Genomic DNA, 25083 nt, shown 5'->3' with positions numbered 1-25083 from the left:
CAATCAGCTAGTGAATCAGTGTGGTGTGAGCTTTCTTTAAAAAGCAGGGATAGCCTCCTTATAGGTGCTGTCTCTTATACACATCTAGATGTGTATAAGAGACAGAGATCACCCTTCTCTCGGGGACCCCATGTTGGGCATCGTGCTCGTAGCAAGGGAATGGGAACTCGGCTGTCGTAGATATTTCCGCTTTTTATAAGAACGTAGACAACCACAGCTTTTTAGAGTTCCCTTTGTTCAGTGGATTATCGTGCCCCGGTGGTGTAATCTTAACCTTATTAGATCCTTTTGATGTTGCAATTCCTTCAGTCCGGTGGCACTTGATGGTCTTGTGTATGAAGTCGTAGATGTACGATAATTTTTTATTGTCCCATTGTAGTCTCACTTGACTGCTCTTTTTCACTTTGCTTCTGATGACTTCCGCTAAACTTGGCGAAGCGTCAACAATTTTTGTCGTTTCCGGAAGTTGACGTGGACGATTCTTGTCCCTGCAATTCTGTAGAATTAGCTACCAAGGTAATTTAGTTGCTTGGTTTTGTGTTCATAAGAAATTGTATGCAAAGTTCAAGAGCATATTCTGTATCACGCCTGTAGAGATGAGAATTTGCACACATTGGCCATAATTGTGGTTGGAATATCCTACCCTACGACGATTTGGTTGCATTTTGTTCCAAACAAAAAATTTATTTGACCCCAAGCAAAAGCGTTAACGCAGTCATGTATTGTGTTTTGAAGATTTTTGTAGTTTTCTGTACAACTTGCGCTTGATTTAATGCTCTCTCGTAAAACGGTTAGAACATTTACCGTAGTTAAGTAGAGCTCTTCGAGATGCCGTGCTTGTTTTTTTTTTTTTGTATGCAGCGCAATTTCGGTGAAATGAAGTGTTGTGCCAGTGCGAATTGAGAACAAAGCTGGACCACCTAACACCCTTTACCTCTGTTTGTAGCTGATGAAATCCTATTATTAATCACGTGTTCTAAGCGACACGCGATTTAATTTGTGTATTTTTTAATCCTAGTTTTTTTTTGAATGATCATCGATGGGTAAAGCAGTTTCTGATTATTTTCTGCAGGTAACTTTAAGCAGCAGTAAATTTGTTATTCATGTTGTAAACGCTGAGTCAGAGAGGCGGCATTTTAAATTACATGGCATTTGCCCTTGATCTGTTTTCAAGGAAATCATCTTTTTTAAAATTCTGCCGTTAACTGCGCTGTACCATGCGGGTGCATTTGCTATTATTGCTTGTAAACAATTCAGCTCGCATCTTTTCTTTTCCGCACCCGTGTGCATGTACTTGTGTTAGTTTACTTGCTTGCTTTGTCTAATACTAATTAAATGTCGTTAGGCATGCGTCCATCACTGAAGCCTCATTGCGGTTCACTTTTGTATTTCCACTCTTTGTCACTAGATAGTCATGGCATGCGTCGGCAATTGGTTCGTTCGTACATACTACATGGAGGGGTAAGCGTGTGAGCAATGGCTGCAAGCTATGCTACTTGAGATACGTTCAATCGCGAACTAATGATGCTGGGACTGACTTCTTATACGTGTTCCCAAGTGGATTTTAAGGGTTTTATTGATGAATTATCATTATTCTGAAGTGTGCCTATTCATAAGAATATTTGGAGTTACTGTATTTTTTTCTGGGAGAACTAACCTGTTTAACCTATTGAATTGTAAGCCGCAGAAGTGCCGAATGCTTTCTTCTAGGCGATTTTAAACTTTTCTCATTTCTTATTTTGAAATAATGCACTGTGAAATTTACAACGTGCTGGAAGACCGACTTACTAAACACTCTTTAAATTAGGAAGCTCCCGAGCACCCCTCGCCTTTTATCGCGCTCTCTGTCCTGTTCCTTGTTTGTAATCTAGAATTTAGATTAATGCACATTGCTGCGTTGATTACATGTTGTATCGCCTCCAACCAGTACCGTGATTTGCGTTCCGCGGCCAAGAAAATGGTCGTCATTTTTTTGTACGTCCCCTTGACCTATTGTTATGCAACAAACTCATTCTTTACGGTGTCGTATAACGAACTTTTTCGGCAACATTGCCCTCCTTCTCAAAATTGAACTAATCTTAACTAGTGTTTAACGTATGTTCTTGAACTGAACCATGAATATTTTCTTGTGCGCTGTTATCTTAATGATCCGCTATAATTTGATCGGCACTTCAAAGGCAGTCTCTTCTGCCACATTCCATCTTTACGCCTAAAGTGGTTCTCTTTTTTTCTTAGGTTTGGACATGTCCTTTTTTTGGTTTTACTGAAAATAATAATCTGCAAATGGCATTAAAGTCCAGTGTTTTGATTCACCAAAATTACTCTCCTCCTTTTATTCCTGAAATTCGTTATTATAAGTATAATTGGTTTTGAGGACGTTGGTTTCTTGTTGCACCTTGTGACGGCAAAGCTGCAATTTTCTGACGGCTAATCTAACCTGCATCGATGTGAATCACATTCTAATGATCAAGAACGCCGTATCAATTCTGATACGAGACAGAAATAATGCAAATCAGACTTTCTGTAGGTTCTAGAAGAGTAGATGACCTTGGCTGGGAGTAAAAATCTCTTCAAACGCAATGAGCTCATTTAATTTTTAGAGGTGGAACTCCAGATACTTTTTGCACGAAGTACGGTACCACCGCACCGTAGGAGTACGGGATCAGGATGCCCCCTACAAGCTGCGCCGCGTACCAAGCGTAGACGTGAGGTTGCTTTAGAGTCTTCGGAATGGCGTCGAAGATCAAGGCTATTGCCAGTGCAGCCCCGAGGTTCAGGATTACGAGGGAAATTATCATCTTGTACGTGAACCTGAAAATTTAATTTAGATAGCGAGTCTGCAATCGTAGATGCGTGGGACAATAATCGGATGCGTGTACTAGTGATTAACATGAAGGTGCAGTTGCGATGCTTGAATAATCAATGAAGACATCTTCATTGCAAATATTAGGATAGAGGCTTGAACTGTAGCTGTTGCTTTCGAACTCCAGAACTCCAGGAGAAGTATGTATAACTACGTCCATAATGATGAGGAACTTGGATTTACCAGCTATATTTTTGCAATGCGATAAATTGTATCACTTCTGCTATCCTAGAAATATGTGAAGCGCTAACGAGATGAATTTTAACTCAAAATTTGCTTACAACTTACTTGGGTTTGTTGACACGCTTGTAATAGGAAGATTTTCTCATCCCGTGTAAAGGAATGAGTCGAGGAGCGGACTTGGGTCAATCTGCATCCATTCTCTTCTTTGGCACCATTTGAATACCAGTTTCTGGTAATCGTTGAATGTAGCAATGGCTTCACTGCTCAAACGAAAGACTAGACATTATCGAACAACCTAAGCTGGGCATTGCTCGGCCGTCGTGCAACGGTACCTTATTCTACTAGCATGTTTGAATGTTGAGTTCTTAAGAATGAATAATTCTTCAAGTAATTCCTACACCCACCCTCTCCACATGGCCAAGTAGCAGAGGGCCATGATGACTAAGTTTACAAGTAAGATTTTCTTGATGCTTGCAACGCGTGAGAAACTTCTGCGGGTGGCAACGTACCCAATAGACAAACCTGGAAACGAGAACCACATGTGAACCCATCGAAGGTTACCAATACAGATTGAGTGTAGGGATATATTTTTTACATGTTTCTATAGAGCCGTATATGTTTTAAATATTTTTTATAAAGAAGGTAAATATTTCACAAAAACTCACCAATAGCAAGCGAGATAGCAACTTGATGGGGAAAATTCGTCAAGAACAACATTTCTGCCTCAGCCACCGAACCGACAAACACTCCGAAACTCAGCCACGTGCCAATGACAATCCAGCGTCGTTGTCTTGCGTTCCTGAACAAATTTGGACGTTTTCTTACATCATGTGAACAGTTTACCGGAGTTGTATACTAAGTGGTTCTTGCTCTGCCGTGAAAACATTCAATTGACAGCTTTGCGGCTTCCGCCACAACAATTTTATTCTGTTCTTTATACGAATCATCGAATTTATGTTTTATAACAAGGTTACAATAAATCGATTTTGACTCAACATAAACCATGAGTCGTAATTTAAAGGTCGAACTCGACCGCACTTACTTGAACTCTATGGATTTTATGAGCTTCACAGCGGCATTCACGATCACGATTCCAGCCCCCGCGGCCAAGAGGCTGAAGAGCGGAGCCGCGGGGCTGGTCAAACAAGTGACGGGAAACTGGCGTAAGTCGGGGATACGTTGCCACGTGAAGTGAGGCGATTCCGACACCCACCAAAACGGACGGTCCTCACCGAGAGACCTGTGGTTGATGCCCGAGAAGTGCTCTTTATTGTCTCGGGAAGTGAGGTAAGATACTTTAGATTTTAGAAGCTGCATCGGTAAAATGAGCCTGTTTATAGTAGGCAAAAGTTCGTTTAACGATCATGGCACAATGTTTATTATATACAATTGCTGTAAACTTATTATTTGACGTGGTCGATGTGAAAGATGTGCCTATTATAGTTTCAGCTGCTCAGGTACTATACTTTAGAATCTGAGCCGGTAAACTAAACCAGTTTTCAGTAAACGAGAATTCGTTTGACGATCATCGCACAATGTTTAGCATCATTACTGAAACCTTCTTATCTGGCGAACGTATTAATGAAGAAGAAACCTGATAAATATGTTGATGAAACCATAATTGAATTAAGTTATCTACTATTTATTTTACGAATTTGATTATACCATTGCTTGATGATGTTGAATCGTATGCCAACGAGCACAGTCCAGAGCACAGCATGGGCCACTCCCGAGTCCACAGTGACGCCAGACTTATTCACCACGGCGCCTTGCAGAGCGAAGAGGATCGGACAAGCGATGGTTAGCAAGAAGCCCGGGGAGGCGTAGTGAGTAGTTTGGTGCAGTTTATATGCGTAGTTTACCAGCCACCTTTGAACAATAATTGTGTCAAACAAATCAACGGTTCACTATACGAATGCCAGCGTATTATTGTAGCAGTTGAGTGAGAAATGTACTGACGCTCTATATATAATTAAATAGGTACCCGCTTGTTCCACAATATAAATACATAAAATACGCTAAACGTTTTTTTTATCTGATTAATGGAAAAAATATGTATGGTGGATTCATGGATAACTCATTATTATTGACTTACGTTTTCTGGATGTAGGAGACGAAATACGTCCCAGCCGCCTTGATTGCTTCCATATTATCTGACTTATTCTTGAATCCAGTAGTTCTCCAATTCGAAGAACTGTAAAGATATTTGCCTCCATTAGTTCAATTACTGTATTTTTTTTTCAATTGAACTGATAACAGGTTGTTTGATGAAGAACTAAACCAACCAAATGCCACAATTAATTCACTAATAACCCGAACGATCACAATCCCAACCCATTACTTGATGGACTCTAACGGATTCATTTCGTTTTGATCGCAATTCCTATTACTAGTATTTATAATGCTTATTTGCATCAACATATATTCATTTCTATTATACATTTCATAAGTCCGGCGGGTTTTCAATATGGATAAAATGAATATAGCTATCCAGTTTTGTTAATATGGATTTACTTTGTCAACGATATTGAACATTTTGTTTATTATTTACTATTAGAATCACATGTATCGTACAATATTCACAGATTTATACTATGATAAAATTGAAGGTTGGGTGAGATGAACTTCGCTTTCAATTAGTATCCACCTCACTCGAGCTTCGCCCAGGAGCCACTGTCACGAATCTAACCTTCTGATTGAAGGAGCAGGATCGGCTGGTGTTATCAATTCTCCCATCAGCCTAAAGATAACCACACTTAAAAACACGATAAACTGCCAATACTCAATACTCATGGGTACTTGGGGGAAATCTATTCTTTGGAGGATACATTACATTGCTGTGACATCGCATCATTTTCTAACATCAACTTTAAATAATCAAGATTTAAAAAAATGAAATTTTTGTCATAATTTTGTTCCTACAGCTCTCGTGTGTTTTTTCCTCACTAATCGCACGAGAACATTATCTTTGAATATTCAAATCGAATTTGTTTAACATTCAAGCAGTATGAAAATTGTTCCCATTTGAAACGGCGAATGGGTTTTCATGGTATGCTGTTAGTCTATGATAAGCCTCTCGTTACTTATAGTAGGCCTATATAGGCTATATTATCCTGAACTTTTATGTCAAGCTGTACTTGCCTTTCCATTTTCTTCGTTAAACGCGGAGAAACGAAAAAGTATTGTAAAAAATGTGACGTCCTTGAAATGCATGAAAAGTGTCGTTAACTGCAACTATTCTTAGGCCTACTCTACAAAAATTTAGTGTTCGAGTCTCTTTACTAACCAACGTGATGTCGCGTAGAAGATGCGTTAATCAGCTACAAAAGTTCGGGGATTGTCAGTTAACCATCAATATTAAACCTTAGTCTGTAACTTTACTTCCGAAATACGTATATAATATAGTATATTTTAACTATTTATTTATTATAGTTTTTTATCTCTGACACCAACAAATTACGTTGCAAGGTGATCTTTACAGGTTGGTTGACTGGGCTGCTAAGTGGCAGCTGCGTTTTAACGTGATGTAGCGGATCTCGCTACATGAGAAGACATGGTTGCAACGACAGAGAGTTGATAGAATAGAATAGTAGTGTCGGCACTGAAGAAATAGGCCTATGGCCTGTTGTCGAAGTCGACTATACAAAAAGATTAAGGAGTTATTGTCGACAATGAGTTGAAAATTTCTATGCAAATTGAAGCTCAAGTTAATAAAGCCAATAAACAACTTGGACTGATCAGACGCTTTTACGAGTTCATTCGTGCTGAAGCGATGAAACTGTTGTTTGTCACTGTCGTGAGTCCGAACCTAGAGTTTGGAAACGCCGTGTGGTCACCAAAACTAGAAAAGGACTAAAATTTAGTCGAGAGTGTTCAAAGACGTACAACAAGGATACCCCCAGGATTAAAAGCCAAGCCTTATGAAGAAAGGTTCAAGATTATGAAGCTTCCACGCCTCTGTTATAGACGTCTGCGTGGTGACCTCATTGAAGTATACAAGTATACCCACGGTTTATACAAGGTCCCAGGAGGATTACTAGAATTTGAAACAAAAACCAACACCAGTAGCCACGGCTATGAACTAAAAAACTACGTTGTAACACATCCATGCGACAACATTTCTTCTTGCTTCGAGTCACCGATATGTGGAACAGCCTACCTGATAGCATGATAGCATCGATGACGCTCCGAGTGTGAATGCCTTCAGGAACAGACTAGACGAAGCTATGCAGGAACAATTGTTCTGTCTTGAAATGCCTGGCACCTTACGGGCTTTGCAATAAGTCTAGCAGCTATCTAAATCAATATTCAGTTTTGAGAAGATCGGGTTCAAAAGGCCGGATCCCATGTGGAATCAAGTCACGAAAAGTACAAGAATCGGCACCAGGCCATGGGCCTATTTCTTAGGTTCCGACACTTCTATTCTATTCTCTATGTTTTCCAAATGTATCGGATGTTTATTACATAAGTTGATAATTTCTTGATCATATTGATGAACTTTTCGATGATAACTCGCTTATATCAAGTATTTGAGCCTCAATTTTTAATTTTCATGCACTATTCATACTTGCTTTGAAGTGTTCAACTTTGATTTTTTTTTATAGAAGCTCTGATGGTATGCTCATCCTTAATAATCAATTGTATAAGATTTGTTTATCGATCCATGTTCATGATGGCAGTTTTACATGGTTTCTAGATGTGTATGCGCATTTTATTAAAGAAAACATATGTAGTCCTTGTGAAATTTACTACGTCCCTGTAAAATTTCCCTCATTTCCTAAGTCACTCCCAGTGGTTTACTAAGGAATTAATTGGTCCATTTCATTGCAGTTTTTCATTTCGTTATACTTATTTGCGACTGAGTAATAATGTAGGTTTTAATTTTATGGACCGGTTTCATTCAGATCATGCTCATGCGTCTTAAGAGGAACAAAGGAAAATATATTGAGGATCTTCATGACTCTACTAGCGTAACAAAACTGACTGGAGCTTTTCACCAGACTACCACTAGCCATGGTTGAATTAATTCAACCATGACCACTAGCAGCCCGCCAAAGTAACGCGTTTCAACTAGTAAACACTATACCTACCAGAGTTTTCACGGCTGTTGTTCATTAGTAACCTAATTGCATTAAGTTGCAAGATGGCGGTTCAACTTTCGGCTGGTACTATTGCAGTGAGTTATACTTACCTGTTACTCAGTAAAAAATAATTTTGTTATGTTCCGTTATGTTGTTCTGTACCTAATTACAATAATTCCGTTCAGAGTAGACTCGATCATTCGATGGTCAATTCTCAATTGGTCATAGGCCTTGAGTGCAGTAGCTCCTGTGTCCAAGAATCCAACTCTCCATTCTCCAAGCATGGAAAAATTCTAGCATTAGGGCCGCGACTGGAGCTTTCCTGTAAATCCCACGGGCGGCCCATAGTGCCTAGTGGCAAAGCAGAGAGTTTTTTAAAAACTCTCTCAAGTTTATTTTTGAGTCCTAGGTATTAGCTAGTATTAGTAAATAGTAAGCCAGTAAAGTATCCTGGATACCAGCAGACCAGCATTGTCATAGCCTACATAAGAAATTGGTTTAAATCTTAGGTACCTAAATGAAGAAATTGAAAATGAACCAATGCTAAAAAATCTCTGGTTTGTCTTGAAATGGTGGCTGGTAGGAATTTCCTGCCATTTCAGGAATCTGTGAGATTTCTGCCAGTCGTAAGCTCTTAGCTGCCAGATTAATAACCTCCAATCTAATTGTTAACGAAAGTGCTCAATTTGGCCGCAGCCCGCAAGATTCCAAATGTATTGAAAATTTGTCAAGTTGGAAGACTACAGAAACAAATTAGAAAATTCCAATCCTGCGAATCTCTGGATTGCCATTTGCCACTAGCCTATGCGCAATATCCTGACTGACCAGTGGCCACTTCACCACTAGACCACTTGTGTGTCAATGCGTCATTGATGGTAGCTATCATGGTATATAGTAGGTAAGTAGGGTAAACACGGTATATTCTGTCATCGTGGGTAATTCCGTCACCTCTCTAGTTTTTCCTTTATATTAAGCTTTGTTTTAGTTCCATGCGTTCGTTGATGGTTGAAATGGTGATGTCATACATTTGCGTGTCGAACTAAAGCCAAAACACTAGGTCTTGGCCATCTAGTGGGAAAATATTGAGATCCAAAGAGAGACAATGCATGCCACCTGGTGAGATCATCAAAAAATGTGTCAAATTTGACAGTTGACCATGCTCTACCAAATAGTGAATAACTGTTTGTATAGGAAGAATATTATGGTTTGAGACTTTTAAATACGTCTGTGAATATATTAGGAATCCTTTGTGTATACTTGTAATTGCTGATTTTAAGTAGGGTAAACGGGTATATTCCGTCACATTAAGCCTTAAGGACGCATCGAGAAATGAAAAACTATAAAAAAATAACCATATGCGTTACTCAAGTTCTGTTTGCTTTATGTGACTCTCAAAACACTGCACTACGTGTCAGCAACAACGAAATGTCACAAAATGTTGCCATATTTATTAAAAAGCCTTTAGAATGGAAACCTACCAAATCCCTATATTCCGTCACTGTGTGTGGCAATATTCGACACTTGGTGAGTCGTATTCCATCAGCGCTTCAAATTTAACTGATACGTAATGCCGTCATCCACGTGTTCGAATTCCGTTCGCTGTGTGAGCTGTGTTGGAATACAACACAGCTTTGAATTAGAACACTAATGAATATTGAACACTACTTAATTACGCTTTTAATTAACAACTTTTAGGCTTTTAATTAAGCAAATTTTAATTTTTGTACACAGCTTGGAACAATCTGTGTGTGTCCAATTCAAGTTGTGACGGAATTAGTTTTCATGTGTCTAAATCCATTTCTCAACTTAATCATCTATTAATTTATTTACCACTTGAAATCAGCAGATACAAGTATACTTAAAGGATTCCTAATATATTCACAGACGTATTTAAAAGTCTCAAACCATAATATTCTTCCTATACAAACAGTTATTCACTATTTGGTAGAGCATGGTCAACTGTCAAATTTGACACATTTTTCGATGATCTCACCAGGTGGCATGCATTGTCTCTCTTTGGATCTCAATATTTTCCCACTAGATGGCCAAGACCTAGTGTTTTGGCATTAGTTCAATGCGCAAATGTATGACGTCACCATTTCAACCATCAACGAACGCATGGAACTAAAACAAAGCTTAATATAAAGGAAAAACTAGAGAAGTGACGGAATTACCCACGATGACGGAATATACCGCGTTTACCCTATGATTCAGTTGAGAAATGGATTTCGACACATGAAAACTAATTCCGTCACAACTTGAATTAAACACACACAGATTGTTCCAAGCTGTGTACAAAAATTAAAATTTGCTTAATTAAAAGCTTAATAGTTGTTAATTAAAAGCGTAGTAATTAAGTAGTGTTCAATATTCATTAGTGTTCTAATTCAAAGCCGTGTTGTATTCCAATACAGCTCACACAGCAAACGGAATTTGAACACGTGGATGACGGCATTACGTATCAGTAGAATTTGAAGCGCGGACGGAATACGCCTCACCACGTGCTGAATCTTGCCACACACAGTGACAGAATATAGGGATTTGGTAGGTTTAAATTCCGAAGGCTTCTAAATAAATATGGCAACATTTTGTGACATTTTGTTGTTGCTGACTCGTAGTGCGGTGTTTTGAGAGTCACATAAAGCAAACAGAACTTGAGTAATGCATACGGTTATTTTTATATAGTTTTTCATTTCTCGATGCATCCTTAATGTGACGGAATATACCGCGTTTACCCTAACATTTATACAGGGCATGGTGGTTTTTTAGCAAATCCTTGGGCATTTAGCCCCAGCACTCCAGCAGGCACTCCGCAGGCACTGTGGCGCTCCAAAGCAGAAAAAACCTAGATCTAGGTTTTTTGCTTCCCACTAGGTTTCTAGGTTTTTCATTAATAAACTGATCCTAATCTAATTTTTTTTCAGAATGGTGCACTGAAAGCAGAAATCAGTCAACAGTTATAGCCAAGAAAGGGAGAACTGCTATAAGACTTACGCAATGGAGCCATTTACAGGAGATATGAAAGTAGATTACTGGATGCAACTATTCAGGAATGATCACAATTCACAAATAAATATTACTTACTACGTTAGTAAAGTTACTATGCTCATAAAATGACGACTAGCTTAGTCAGTTATCACTTATCAGTAATCCACTCGAGGAGAAATTGGAGATCGGAGTAAGAACAGCACTTAGTTCCAGCTGGTACATGAATTAATTACGCGCCAGTCGTGGACTATAGATGTAACAGACTATAAACAAAGGACAATAAGGTAGACAACACTTAAAAAAGAATTTTGCACTCATTAAAAGGGTCAAAAGCCTTAAATTCAGTTGCAAGAGTTGAATTTATATTAATATTTTTGCTTTCAAAACATACATTTTATCTCCTATGTATATTGATTATCGGTTGCCATTCTGCAACAAAATAATGTGTCAATCAATCTAAATGGTCATGGCAACAACTCATTGCTATTTAAATTAAAGACTCATTAAGCAATTCAGATGGTTTTTTTCCTTCCTAATTTTTATTTGTTCATAATTCTCTCATTTAAGAATTTTATCACAATGATTGTATCCTTAACTTAAGGTTTGTTTGCAGAACTTCGAAAGGCAATGTAGACTGAATCGACAGTTCTGAGACAAATTTCCACTGAAAATGTTCCACGTATACTTTTTTTAAATCGAAACCAATCTTGACCTAATAAAATGAAGGGTAGTTTTTCTTGATATTATTCAAACTTCGAAGTAGTTCCCTTCGATATTATTTAGCAAATTATGGCTACTTTTTACCATCTGATCATGCACAAGTTTGCCAAATTAATACAAGGAGATAATTAACAACTAAATTATAGATTGACATTATAATTTTTTGTGCGTTGTCATAATTTTTTTATTGTTTGATTTCATTCAGCTCATTGAAAGTTAATTTTTAGCCCCCTTACAGATTAGAAGCCAATTAAAAACGAAGCTATTTATTGACATCTAAATAAGTATTGGGAAGCAGTCATTAATTAATTACTGTCAACCGGGGCTACTCGGGACAGATTTGAACGATTAGTTTTAAATAACAGTTAATAACTTCTTACGATGAAACATTTCATAAACAAGTTAAGTCTCATTTTATAGCTGATTGGCAGGGCTATCGAATGGCGTTGTCAAAAAAATTCCATATGCTATTCGTAAGGTGCCAGACACAAAAGAGAGATTGTCCCAAGTAGCCCCGTCGGTTGGGGCTACTCGGGACAATGGGAATAAAACTTCATTTCAAAACATTTGAAGCATGCAGAGCGTACTCATACATTACTAACAGTACTCTGAAGTCCTCCTCTTTCATTGTAGATGATGTAGAGGTAGAATAAATGACATTTTCTGTGATTTTTACTTGTTTTTCTTTTATTGATATGATATTGCCATATACACTAATTACCGTATTATTGATGTGACATCGTATTATTGATGTGATATTACCATATCCATGAACATGCCATTGAGCATTTACAACAACCTTGTCCATTGCAAGCTTCATATCAGCAGCCTTATGACATTTTTTTCCTATCTGTAAGCTTACAGGAAGGCTTGTAATTTCACATTATTTTAAGTGGGACTTCCCGTGATCATTAACTTCCCGTGGTCATTAACTTCACGTGATCATTAACTTCGCGTGATCATCAACTTTGCGTGATCATTAACTTCGCGTGATCATTAACTTTGCGTGATCATTAACTTTGCGTCATCATTAACGTCACGTGATCATTAACTTCCCGTGATCATTAACTTCCCGTGATCATTAACTTCCCATGATCACTAACTTCCCGTGATCATTAACTTCCCATGATCACTAACTTCCCGTGATCATTAACTTCACGTGATCATTAACTTAGCTTGATCATTAACTTCACTTGATCATTAACTTCACGTGATCATTAACTTCACGTGATCATTAACTTCCCGTGATCATTAACTTCACTTGGTCATTAACTTCACATGATCATTAACTTCACATGGTATTTAACTTCCCCTGATCATTAATTTTGCGTGATCATTAACTTCGCGTGATCATTAACTTCCTGAAAGGAATGTTTTAGTGACAACCAGCCTATCTTTTGGAGAAATAAATCATAGTTTAGGTCAATTACTTTTCATTCTATAATGCCTGGTGCACAATTCTATACATGACATGCTATGCACAATTTTAAGATGACTGATGATGCACTAATTTTTCAATAAGTGAAATTTTTTTCACTGAGCAAGGAAAATGTGATCAATATTCTTTGTTTTTAATCAATTTTTTTCATAATTGAAGCCTTTGCTAACTGAGGTTCTACCCTTAATGCGTTTTTGGGGGTGTCCTGAATAGCCCTGGGGGGGTGTCCCGAGTAGCCCCGCCGTGCGGAAATGGCTGCCATTTATTTTTGGAATTAGATAGGCAAATTCTGTCAATTATGTTTTCAAGCCGACACCTGGGTGCAACTTTTATGTAAGTAAATTTTTTGAATATGGCGAATATTTAAAATTTTTCAAAGCAAGTAAATGTAGTATTTTTCGACTTCCTTTATACTAGATAGATAGGTAAAATAGTTACGTTTACGCCACTATTTTTAGTTTTGCAATATTCCAATTAGTTTTGCTACAACAGTTTTACGCCGTGTCATAGGCCTGTCCCGAGTAGCCCCGCCTGTCCCGAGTAGCCCCGGTTGACGGTACTATCAATAAATAAAAAAATCTGAGGAGATTATTAAAAAATATATTGGAACAATGTAATTCTCACATGAAAAATCATTTCCAATTTTTTTTAAGAGAACTCGATCGTCGAGTTGCATCCTCTTATTTATTTTAAGTGGTGTCAATAATCCTCTACCAGTGAAGTGTCATTAGTGGCCTTTTCTACTTTTATAATATGAAATGTGCCATAGGTAATGTTTAAATAATTTCTTATGAATTTTAATGATAGACATTGGCTTTTCTTCAAGTATTTTTTAATTTTACTGAGTATTTCAGTTTAAAACTTGTATAAACAATCATGAAGTGCAATACAGCTCGCCCTTGTACCTGTCAACTAAACATTTACAAATTAAAAGCAAAAAGCAGTAAATTTTATGAAGAAATACGTGTAACTGAGGTCATAATTATTATTAGCGAAAGTTTTCCTGTGCATACCAGTGTCTGTTTAGGGAAGAATGTTGCTTTTATTAATTTATAAATGATCTTGAAGATTAGAGTCATTTCACATTCTGAAGACTGTGTTTACGCTCCAAGACTATTTTGCATTGCTATACCCCTTACGCAATGACTGCTGCGAGTGCAATCTTCATTGCGCAGCTGGCAGGTGCACTGCCGCAGGCAGTGTTATCTAGACTGTCAGTGTGGGAGGTTGTCTGCCTGAGGCTGCGAGCTGCTCCTCTAATTTAAGGTCGGCTTTCACAAAACTCAAATTACTAAGGTAATTTAAAATTGATATGTAATTGCAGCATGATACAGGGTTCAAATTTTTACCTGGTAGGGTAAACGCGGTATATTCCGAATTTCCGACACATTAAGGATGCATCAAGAAATGAAAAACTATAAAAAAAACGTATGCGTTATGTGAGTTCTGTATTCCGACACATTAAGGATGCATCAAGAAATGAAAAACTATAAAAAAACGTATGCGTTATGTAAGTTCTGTTTGCTTCACGTGACTTTCAAAACACCGCACTACGCGTCAGCAACAATGAAACATCACAAAATGTTGCCATATTTATTAAAAAGCCTTTAGAATGGAAACCTACCAAATCCCTATATTCCGTCACTGAGTGTGGCAATATTTGACACGTGGTGAGGCGTATTCCGATGGCGTTTCAAATTTAACTGATACGTAATGCCGACATCCACGTGTTTGAATTCCGTTTGCTGTGTGAGCTGTATTGGGATACAACACGGCTTTGAATTAGAACACTAACGAATATTGAACACTACTGTAAAATGGGGTAATTTTGACCCCTTTTTTATAAAAATGATGCCATTTTTTACTCGATAAGTTAAACTTAATTTGAAACATGCAAAATACAGGTCTATACTCTAGCTTTACTCAGCATAAATTGCTGGCTCCTGCCTCTCATAGTTTTGATGTAATTTAAAAAAAAGTGATGGTCTTTGTTACCCCAGTTCTTAGGGTTTCTTTGACCGGGTGGTAAAATCAATTTTATTTTTTGGTAAAATAACTCCAGGTTGTGGTACATTGTAGTAGAACTCTTCTAGTTACATATGCAAAAGACACATTTTAGGAAAGTGTCATAGTTTGCAAATGGCAGGCGCCGCCCCTCAATGGGCGAAATGTGACCACCTAATGGCAGCTTGGACGGGGTAACATTGACCGGTTTGGAAATTAAGCTAAAATCACCATATATAAGACTCTGTAGAGTTTAAAACATAAAGAAAAAAACATTAATAAGTGTATCAAACATAAAATATGTTATATAGGTACCTATAGTAATTTTAACTTAATTTCCAAGCCGATCAATGTTACCCTGTCACAGCTGCCATTAGGTGGTCAAAGTTACCCCATTGGGGGGCGGTGCCCCCCATTTGAAAACTATGACACTTTCCTAAAATTTGTCTTTTGCACATGTAACTAGAAGAGTTCTACTACAATGCATCAAAACCTGGAGTTATTTTACCAAAAAAACAAAAAATTGTGGGGGGTACTCCGACAGGCTTTAAATGATAGCTTCTTTTCGTGGGTTGCATTATTAATTTTTTAACCTAATAAATATGCAAACTTTTTACATTTTTCTATTGTGTTATGTAGCCTCAGTATTAGGCCTTTGATGGTCATTGACAAAATTTTTCTATGTCAAATCGTTTTTGAGTTTTGGGGGTTTTTGTTAAAAAAACGAAAAGTGGTCAAAGTTACCCCGCCGGTCAAAGTAACCCCATTTTACGGTACTTAATTGCGTTTTAATTAACAGCTATTAGGCTTTTAATTAAGCAAATTTCAATTTTTGTACAAAGCTTGGAATGATCTGCGTGTGTCCAATTCAAGTTGTGTCGGAATTAGTTTTCATGTGTCTAAATCCATTTCTCAACTTGATCATCTATTAATTTATTTACGACTTGAAATCAGCAAATACAAGTATTCTTAAAGGATTCCTAATATATTCACAGACGTATTTAAAATTCTCAAACCATAATATTCTTCCTATACAAACAGTTATTCACTATTTGGTAGAGCAAGGTCAACTGTCAAATTTGACACATTTTTCGATGATCTCGCTGGGTAGCATGCGTTGTCTCTCTTTGGATCTCAATATTTTCCCGCTAGATGGCCAAGACCTAGTGTTTTGGCAGTAGTTTGACGCGCAAATGTATGACGTCACCATTCCAACCATCAACAAACGCATGGAACTAAAACAAAGCTTAATATAAAGGAAAAGCTAAAGAGGTGACGGAATTACCCACAATGTCGGAATATACCGCGTTTACCCTAATTTAGTATCTAAACTTGAGCATTTGAAGTTATGGATTAATTAATTCAATTTTCAATCTTTCAACTGGAGATTAAATTTTTAATTATTAGAATAAATGCGGTATATTCCGTCACATTAAGGACGCATCAAGAAATGAAAAACTATAAAAAAATAACTGTATGCATTACTCAAGTTCTGTTTGCTTTATGTGACTCTCAAAATACCGTACTACGTATGTGTCAGCAATGATGAAACGTCACAAAATGTTGCCATATTTATTTAAAAGCCTTTAGAATGGAAACCTACCAAATCCCTATATTCCATCACTGTGTGTGGCTATATTTGGCATGTGGTGAGACGTATTCTGTCCGCGCTTAAAATTTAACTAATGCGTAATGCCGATCTCCACATGTTTGAATTCCGATTGCTGCGTGAGCTGTATTGGAATACAACACGGCTTTGAATTAGAACACTATTGAATATTGAACACTACCTAATTAAGCTTTTAATTAACAGCTATTAAGCATTTAATTAAGAAAATTTTAATTTTTGCACACAGCTTGGAACAAGCTGTGTGTCCAATTCAAGTTGTGTTGGAATTAGTTTTCATGTGTCTAAATCCATTTCTCAACTTAATCATCTATTAATTTATTTACCACTTGAAATTTGCAAATACAAGTATACTTAGAGGGTTCCTAATATATTCACAGACATATTTAAAAGTCTCAAACCATAATATTCTTCCTACGCAAACAGTTATTCACTATTTGGTAGAGCAAGGTCAACTGTCAAATTTGACACATTTTTCGATGATCTCACTGGGTGGCATGCATTGTCTCTCTTTGGATCTCAATATTTTCAAAGTTAAGAATTGGGCAGATTCCACCCATGAATTAGACAAAAAAGCCCATGAATCTGGCCATTTTCACCCATTACTTTAGCCTTTTCCCAATTTCTTCAGTGAAAAATAATTAATAATACATAATTTTGCCCACAATTTTTAATAACTACTTGCAAAATTATCATTTATGTCCCCAATTTATAAAACTTTTGTATGACAAAAATAATCATTTTATTAATAATCATGAATTTATGAAAATTTGCTACTGCTTTAGTATTTATTGTATAATATGCCATCTCTTCTATGTCAATATAATTGACCTCCTGTTTTATATAATTCCTATGTATGTATTTTTTATTTCAGGCTATCAATAATGGAGAGAAGCCCGAGGATGTCATTCTCCAAGTTATAGTAAGATAGCAACAAAAAAATTTGGACAATTAATGTATAAATTATCTATGAATCTTACCTCATTATTATTAAATTTGCATGCATTCTACATTCTCATTTAATAAAGTCTATCAATCATTATTAAAAATGTGAATGAAGATTAAAAAAAAAAACAATATCACCTTTTTAATAGTTGTGCATAGTTTATTATTGAATTATTATTCTCCTAATAACTCATGACTTTTTTCCCTCAATCTGTAGATATTTTTATACATCCCCTATGCTAGAAGCTGCTTACAGTATGCATTAAAGAGCTAAGGTATACTTATGGTGGCTTCAGGATTGTATGAAAATGTGGTTCTAATTTTTCCTTAATTCAAGATATCTTCTCATTTATTTATAATTATGCCACTAATTTTCCTAAATATCATTGAGAAATTTTTTTAGAGTCAAAGTTGTGAATGTAAATTTTGTTATTCTTTCCTGCTCACTGCAGGAATTAAGGATAACTACCCTCAGATGTTGAGCACATTATAATATATAATATTTATATATATGTGCTTGCAACACTTCATATTTAGTTGAAAATGTTAGCCATGAAGTTATTAATGTATTTATTTCTTTTTTGTATTGTAACAAATACAATGTGGCCTTTTTCTTGTAGTGCCTTCCTAATTTCCAATTTAGTTTTACAGAAGGTCTTATGTGATATATAATTTTCAGGCAGTGCGCAAGTTTCCTACAGGAGACCGGTGCCGCCTGCTTGTCTCTGATGGAGTTCACCGTTGTGGATTTGCAGTCATGGCCACCCAACTCAATCCTATGATCAACAGTGGTGAAGTTGCTCAACATGCAGTTATCAAGGTCACCAAATATTTTTGCAGCCAAGTATCAGAAAAAAAGGTATGTGGCCGGAATATTATTAAATTTAGACATCCCTTATCCCTGGAACAATCGTAGTCTAGTGTCTAACAGTTTATTGACAATTATTTGGCGCTTCTGATGTCATCATATTATATTAATTTTGATCATTGGATCAAATTGTGACAATGATCTGATGTGCATCTGATTTATATTGAGCTTTTCCACCTTTTCAACAGAGAGTGAATATCACACGTGAATGACGTAAAGTGTTGAATATTCATTTTGTGTGTATTATTAGTGATCAGGGAAGCAGTTGGTCACTAACCAGGTCAGGGAAGCAGTTGTTCACTAACCATATGTGCCAGCTATTTCATATGAGCTCATGCCTGTGCAGATAATGATCATCCAGGGTCTGGAAGTCCTCCTAACGGCTGAAGATGTTGGAGGTGGAATAGGGAACCCTACGCCATATGAAAGTGGGGCAGCTGCTCCTGCCGCAGCTTCCAATCATTCAAACACCCGACCCGGAGGTGAAATAGGGAACCCTACGCCATATGAAAGTGGGGCAGCTGCTCCTGCCGCAGCTTCCAATCATTCAAACACCCGATCCTCTCCTGTAGCTAATGGTGTGTGCCCCAGCGATGTGTATATGTATCATTTTGAAATTTAATGGTGTGAATAATCTATAGTTATTCAGTTTATGATGCTGAAGAGTATGCAATTGTATTTTGAGACATTCCCTGCATTTATTTGGAGTGTTTCTAGCAACAGGCTTATACCTAGAATAGAACCATGCATCTCAGTCCCTGATTTGAAAATTGAATTGCAATTATTAGCAGTAAAATTTCATTTCTATTTCAGTTTCAATTGCAAACATACGTTCTGTTTGACATTGCAGTGTTCAGTGACATGTTGTAGAAGAATGAAACCTTAAGCAATCCTAGCTTGGTTCAAACTGATGTCTTGAAATGAGATTAAATGCCTAAAGGCTGACCTAACACCATCTATGTTAAAGTATGACGAAAAATAATAGATGCAATATCATATACCACATTTATGGTTTATGGTGCATTTTATTTTTAGTTCAGGAATTCATGTTGAAAGGAACTAACATTACGTAATACCAGTGGTAGACTATCACTTCTGGTAAAACATTGAGAGTGAGATCATGTTTGAAGTCAGACCCACGAATTTCTGATCATCGTTACAATATGGAGTTTATCAATAGATATAGATTAAGGAGTTCATTATTAAAATGTTCAAGAATAATTGTTACACATCCTTTTCAACCACACAAAAAGGCATGCATTCAAGAGTTTAATTTAATTACAGATCTGATCGGTTTGTGCCGCGATGCGTCAGAGGTGGCCACTATTGTCCAGCGCTCAACCGGCAAGGAGCTGCGAAAAAAAGAAATTTCTATTGTCGACCACACCAATCGAGCTGTTAGTGACCTTACCCTTATATTTCTTACTTTTGAGGTGAATGGATAAACTCGTTTTTGTGATTGTTTCATTCACCAATGAAATATAATAATAAGATAATTAGAGGTGCATATCACATGATAAAACTTTGTATTAATATTTTTTATTGGTTTTATTCATTTATTTTATAGGTTTGCTTCTATTGACGAGTGAAGTAATCATTTTGGTTTATTTACATTTAGTTGAGCTTCCCTAAACTTGCTTTATTCAAGAACCAATAGCCAACACGGCCATCAGTTACGCTTGAGACAGTGAGGAGGGTGTGTGTCAAGTCTCAACCAATAAGAATATATGAGTGTGTTAAGTGTTTAGTGGTTCAAGAGTGATGGGATTATATTCACCCATATTTACGTTGAAGCAAAATGGTGAGAGAGACCATTCCATTAGGTTTTCCATGTAGCATGGAAAACCTAAGCCATAAGTGCCCCTATCTGTAAAAATAGAGTTTTATAAAATATAACGAAATTTGTCCGCGAAAACGTCGGAAAATTTTAAATCCTTGGTTCGATACCACCATCGTTCCCAATTAAGTTAATGCTCGTGATTAAAACTTGTAAAATTTATATGGTATTATGTATGCGTAAGCAATCCATTTGAGTGACAAAAATGACAAAATCAATTTATAGGAAATACAAGTTTTAGGATAATTTTGTATGCACATCTCTACTTTCGATCAAGACTAATAAAACGAGTAAATTAAAGACTTGCATCTTATCTTTCAGAAGCCCTCCGAATCGAAGCGGCTGTGCTCCAAGTGCCATAATCAGGGGCACTATAAAACTACGTGCCCCATGCGCAGCACATCCAATCGAAAATGTTCACGGTGCCATTGCACCGGGCATTATAGAAACAAATGCCCCATTGGTCTCTCTCCAGGACCTCCAACGCTAAACATAAATGCAAGTGTTGCTGCCGCTCCTCCAGCCAGCGCGGTTTCGTCAGCAGCGTCTGGTGCAGCTGGTCGTGGCAGGAGCCCCACAAAACAACCTGTTTCTTCTGGCGCTGGCGGCCGCGAGTAAGAATTGAATTGTAATCTGTGAATTCTCTATTGCAACGAATTTCGGTGTGCATATTAATGATAATACTGACGTTTTCATTGGTTGATTGTTGCGTTATCCTAAAATTAATTTGTTGATGGCTTACAGGATTGTGAAGGGAGTGTGTCCTATGCCTGAAACCGTGCCTCTATTGGATGCTCCTCATCAGTCTTCCGTTAAGGAACGAGCTGCTGCTTTCGCCGTCGCCATGGGCGGTAAGATTTGCATACTCGTACACTGTAAACGATGCAAGCCATTATCTAGATATCATTTCAGTTTCCAGCTTTTTATTCAATCATATGTGTATTTTTATTATTGTTCTAAAGTGTAAACATTAGAAATATACGTCGGCCTTGTGTCAGCTACTGTCGACCTCCCACTAGTAGCTTAATGAAGATGCGAGGTTAGACGTGAGTGTTACTTAGTGAACCACAAAGTCGCTCGTGTCCTGTCGGCGTAGTCTTTAATCCTCCTTGCTGCACAATCCACTCATTTCTTACTACTTTATTCAGCCACCGGTTTACCAATTATATATAATTATTTTCCGCATTATTCCACCAGAGGATCATGAACACTCAGACTCCGAGTATCCAGAGAGCGAAGATTCCTACTGTGCCGGCACGGAGCCTCTCTCTCCAGGACCTCCAAAGCCTCCACGAACTTATGCTGAGGAACTTCCCCCCTACACTGATGACTGCATGCCCCCTCCCCCTCATGGTAACTCAATTATTGTGCACTCGAGCTGCCTCCCATATTGCTGACCGTATCTTGTAGCTTGTATCCTCCCATATTGCTGAGCATAGCTTGTATCTTGTATGCTGCCATATTTCCGATCGTATCTTTTATTTTTAAAACATTTTCTGCAGACTGGCATTCCCACAACGATAAGAGCTACGAGCCGTGCGTCAAGCCTGGCTGTCTCTACCCTACACTTTCTGATATTGAGTCCCTTTCTGATAAGGAGAATTTCCCTGATGAAAGGTGGGCATCAAGCGTAGCTCATACGGGACTCTTTCCTCATTGAATACCTTGCTTTATATCCATGCTTATAACAGCCTTGCAAAGTTAACTAGTAGCAAATTTGTCAAGGTAATTATTTCTGTATACCCGAATTGTGCACTGAATTTTGTTCTAATGATACTTTATATGCGTTCTCATTGGTCTTGTTTTCTCCAGCTCGTGCAGCAGTGGAGCCACTGTTGACGCTACTTGCATCTCAGTCGACAGCCTCGGCACTAAAATACTGAAAATTGCTCAGAGACATAACCAAAGGATTATGACGACACTTCCAAAGAGCGCTGAAGAAATGGTAAAATATGTTTTTAAATTTAAACTGTTGTTTTATTTGTGAGCTTCATTGCATGACGGTTAAGAACTGGCAGCGTTGTGCTTATCAAAATAATTTTCTAATGTTTTTTCTTTGTAGGTATTCCGATATATTTTACTGTTATAACGTCATGTAAACAAATTCAGTTAATAAAATGAATTGAAACTGGTCTAGTAAGTTATAAAGTATTGCAAGTAATAGCAGAGAGAAGTCAGAACCTAAGGGATGAGAATAGGGTTGTTAAATGCAAGCTCTTCCGTCTCTAGGACGAGACCGAGGCTTGCAGTGACACCAGCGGCGCTCTGAACGTAGCTTTCTGTGAAGACAGCACATCTCAAATCACGCCTCCTAAGCGGCATCGCGAAGAACAGGTCAGACTCGGTGATTATTATCTTATCACGTTCTATTTGTCTCCTCTAAATAACATGCTAGAGATACTATTTCCTCGTCGCATTTTATTTATCTCCTCCAAAAACTTCTCGCCAAGATTTCCTCAAGATCCTTTTATATTTCTTCTGTAGAACAAATCTTTGTGATTATTTTGCTTACAAATTCTCGTCTTGTGCAATGCAACCTTGTATTTGCCCATATTTTTGGTCGTTTTTTTTTTCACTTATTATCTGACCAATATTCTTCCCAGATTAAGATTAGGCATTGCTTTCCTTTTTACGTACAATGCAGCTTTTCTGTAAGTTAGTCATCTTTCGTATTTTTATGAAGAATCAATTTTGAAGTTTACTCCATTTTCGTTTTCTCATCAATCTTTCATTGACCTACCGTCCTGCTGACCTACCGGCTTGGACTTCACGTTTTTTTGTTGGCCCACAGGGCGACACGGTGCAGGGCCATAACCAATACAAGACGCCGCGCATCAGCGCCTCGCCCTCCAAGCCAGTCAGGCAGCCAGACGCCCCTCGTCCATAGCCTCTCCATGTACAGGAAGAACGACAAGCTGTTAGTTCTAAGTAAGGGATGTCATTTGAAGGGAATTGATTTTAACATTGACTCTGAGACAAGACTAAAGGTGAAGTGTCTTCAAACTTTAGTGCAAGGTTTGTGTATTCGTTGACTTGCATTGCGGAAGCTTGTTTCTCTGCTTTTTATGCAGTAGGTATAAATGAAGGTAGCATCTGTAGGAGCTTACACCTACAGAAAAAATTTCGTTGGTGCTTCTAACTTTTATAGTTTGCCTTCCCGATTATGAAGGTTATTTTGTGTATGTAAACATTATTTTGAGTTTGATTATCATAAATACCTATACTCTTTATGTACCATTAGATACATTTATTATTTCGAACTCAAATCCTGTATTTCAAGCTAAGTTGTCTGTTTCTTGCAATTTTATGTTTGCATTCGAAATATTTATTTATCATAATTTATGAAATACTTCTATGTATCTTATTGCTGGACCCTCGATAAAGAGGTCATTTTGGCTGTGGTTTATTATTAACATGTTCAATGTTGGTGTTGGATTGAAGATTGAATCATCATTCATTTTTTGTGTTCTGTAAACGTTCATTTGTTGTATTCCTGTTCAAAATGTTGTTGGCGCCGTTACTTAAGTTAAGTACTAGATTTAAGGCCTCTTGATTTTGTGACACACTGTAGGTTTGAGCTAAAGCTTAAGTTTGGGAGACCTGTTGTGAACGAAAGGCTCTCTTCGCGTTGGACAAGAAGCCGCCAATGAATGGCATCTGCTATTGAAAGCTGTCTAATGTTGTCGCCGTGGCATGAGCTTTTGGATACATCAGATATGTTTGTGACATGCATATATTTGCATCAGGCATGCATTTATTTGCATCAGATTTGTTCATGGTTGCCCCTACCTCTCGTCTCAGTGTTGCACTGATCTCGTTCCTTGGTGTTTTGGAATAAATTTCCGCGTTCGTTTGCTTCCTTCTTTACCTCGGGAAGTCTAATTTGAATTCTAATTCAGCTGAGCTTAATAGTTTAGGGGATACGGAAAACCTAAAAACCGCATAGACATAGGCCAAATGTAGCCTCTTCCCGATTGAAGTCCTCGCAGAATTCTTACAGCTTGTTGAGGTTTCAAGCCCACTACTCATAGCGCCTATTTCATATTTTCTGCCACCCGGTATCCTCGCCGATTTTGACCGAAAGTGCCATAAGAAGCCGAGATCAAACCCACAACTCGGCGCTCCGATCTTGGTATTCATTGTAACCACTGGGCCACCCTGCCCTCTATAATGGCAGTGTAATTATGCATTTTTTTGCGTAGTTAGCATCGTTTCATCGGACTGCGATGACTAGTCGTTTTTAGAATAGAATAGAAGTGTCGGCACTGAAAAAAAAGGCCCGTGGCCTGTTGCCGATTCTTGCACTTTTCGTGCAGTGATTCACAAGGGATCCTATTAGGTATTAGGGCAATAATGTGTGTATTTGCGTATATATTGAACTATTTGTATATATTGAACTATTTGGTAACATGAATATCTTTTATTATGAGCTTTTCTTAGAAAATAACAAGAAATACAATTATATTCGCAATTATTGCCATTTTCAATCCTTTCACACGTTTCTGTACTCCGATGCATGATTCCGATCC

The 25083-nt window shown here is 37.6% G+C and overlaps 3 protein-coding genes and 1 long non-coding RNA gene across 6 annotated transcripts in view; 1 reads left to right on the top strand and 3 right to left on the bottom strand.

The window, feature by feature from the left end:
• LOC108677550 (glucose-6-phosphatase catalytic subunit 1) overlaps positions 1 to 132 on the bottom strand; it is a 4785-nt gene extending 4653 nt beyond the window's left edge. The window contains exon 1 of the mRNA XM_018165779.2: positions 113 to 132. Within this exon, the coding sequence (XP_018021268.1) occupies positions 113 to 132 (20 nt within the window). The remainder of the gene's footprint in view (positions 1 to 112) is intronic.
• A 2440-nt stretch (positions 133 to 2572) lies between these two features.
• On the bottom strand, positions 2573 to 3191 carry LOC108677567. Its single transcript, XR_001931268.1, has 2 exons — positions 3152 to 3191; positions 2573 to 2811 (listed from the first exon to the last, which is right to left on the bottom strand). It is a non-coding gene; the product is annotated as an uncharacterized LOC108677567 (long non-coding RNA).
• Positions 3189 to 5708, bottom strand: LOC108677549 (glucose-6-phosphatase 3-like). Its single transcript, XM_018165778.1, has 7 exons — positions 5694 to 5708; positions 5142 to 5240; positions 4712 to 4915; positions 4089 to 4286; positions 3712 to 3845; positions 3451 to 3568; positions 3189 to 3306 (listed from the first exon to the last, which is right to left on the bottom strand). Exons 2-7 carry the CDS (start codon positions 5192 to 5194, stop codon positions 3189 to 3191), a joined length of 825 nt encoding a protein of 274 aa, XP_018021267.1. The 5' UTR covers positions 5195 to 5240; positions 5694 to 5708.
• Positions 5709 to 8003: 2295 nt separating this feature from the next.
• On the top strand, positions 8004 to 24404 carry LOC108677590. Of its 3 annotated transcripts, XM_018165838.2 has the most exons (13): positions 8004 to 8222; positions 17779 to 17826; positions 18529 to 18708; positions 19064 to 19115; positions 19200 to 19295; positions 20002 to 20114; positions 20876 to 21168; positions 21299 to 21405; positions 21752 to 21907; positions 22057 to 22171; positions 22367 to 22499; positions 22784 to 22888; positions 23346 to 24404. In XM_018165838.2, exons 1-13 carry the CDS (start codon positions 8190 to 8192, stop codon positions 23439 to 23441), a joined length of 1527 nt encoding a protein of 508 aa, XP_018021327.1. In that variant the 5' UTR covers positions 8004 to 8189; the 3' UTR covers positions 23442 to 24404. The 3 variants fall into 3 exon arrangements, with proteins under 3 accessions (XP_018021327.1, XP_018021326.1, XP_018021325.1); XM_018165837.2 differs by having other exon boundaries at positions 19064 to 19295; positions 21770 to 21907; XM_018165836.2 differs by having other exon boundaries at positions 19064 to 19295.
• Positions 24405 to 25083: the final 679 nt, after the last annotated feature.

The sequence above is a fragment of the Hyalella azteca genome, unplaced genomic scaffold, assembly GCF_000764305.2.
Source record: "Hyalella azteca isolate HAZT.00-mixed unplaced genomic scaffold, Hazt_2.0.2 contig5529, whole genome shotgun sequence".
In the NCBI taxonomy this organism is placed as follows: Eukaryota; Metazoa; Arthropoda; class Malacostraca; order Amphipoda; family Hyalellidae; genus Hyalella; species Hyalella azteca.
This window is presented reverse-complemented; position numbering and strand designations above follow the sequence as displayed.

What these genes read in the sequence shown, in the direction of transcription:
- LOC108677549 (XM_018165778.1), bottom strand. Translation starts at nt 5,194, where the DNA reads ATGGAAGCAATCAAGGCGGCTGGGACGTATTTCGTCTCCTACATCCAG. An exon ending in TGCTATCTCGCTTGCTATTG is followed by an intron (nt 3,569 to 3,711) that starts GTGAGTTTTTGT and finishes TCTCGTTTCCAG; the next exon opens with GTTTGTCTATTGGGTACGTT. An exon ending in TACTTGGCCATGTGGAGAGG is followed by an intron (nt 3,307 to 3,450) that starts GTGGGTGTAGGA and finishes TCGTTTGAGCAG; the next exon opens with TGAAGCCATTGCTACATTCA.
- LOC108677590 (XM_018165836.2), top strand. Translation starts at nt 8,190, where the DNA reads ATGGCGGTTCAACTTTCGGCTGGTACTATTGCA. An exon ending in TTTCGGCTGGTACTATTGCA is followed by an intron (nt 8,223 to 17,778) that starts GTGAGTTATACT and finishes TTTTTATTTCAG; the next exon opens with GCTATCAATAATGGAGAGAA. An exon ending in TCGACCACACCAATCGAGCT is followed by an intron (nt 20,115 to 20,875) that starts GTTAGTGACCTT and finishes CTTATCTTTCAG; the next exon opens with AAGCCCTCCGAATCGAAGCG.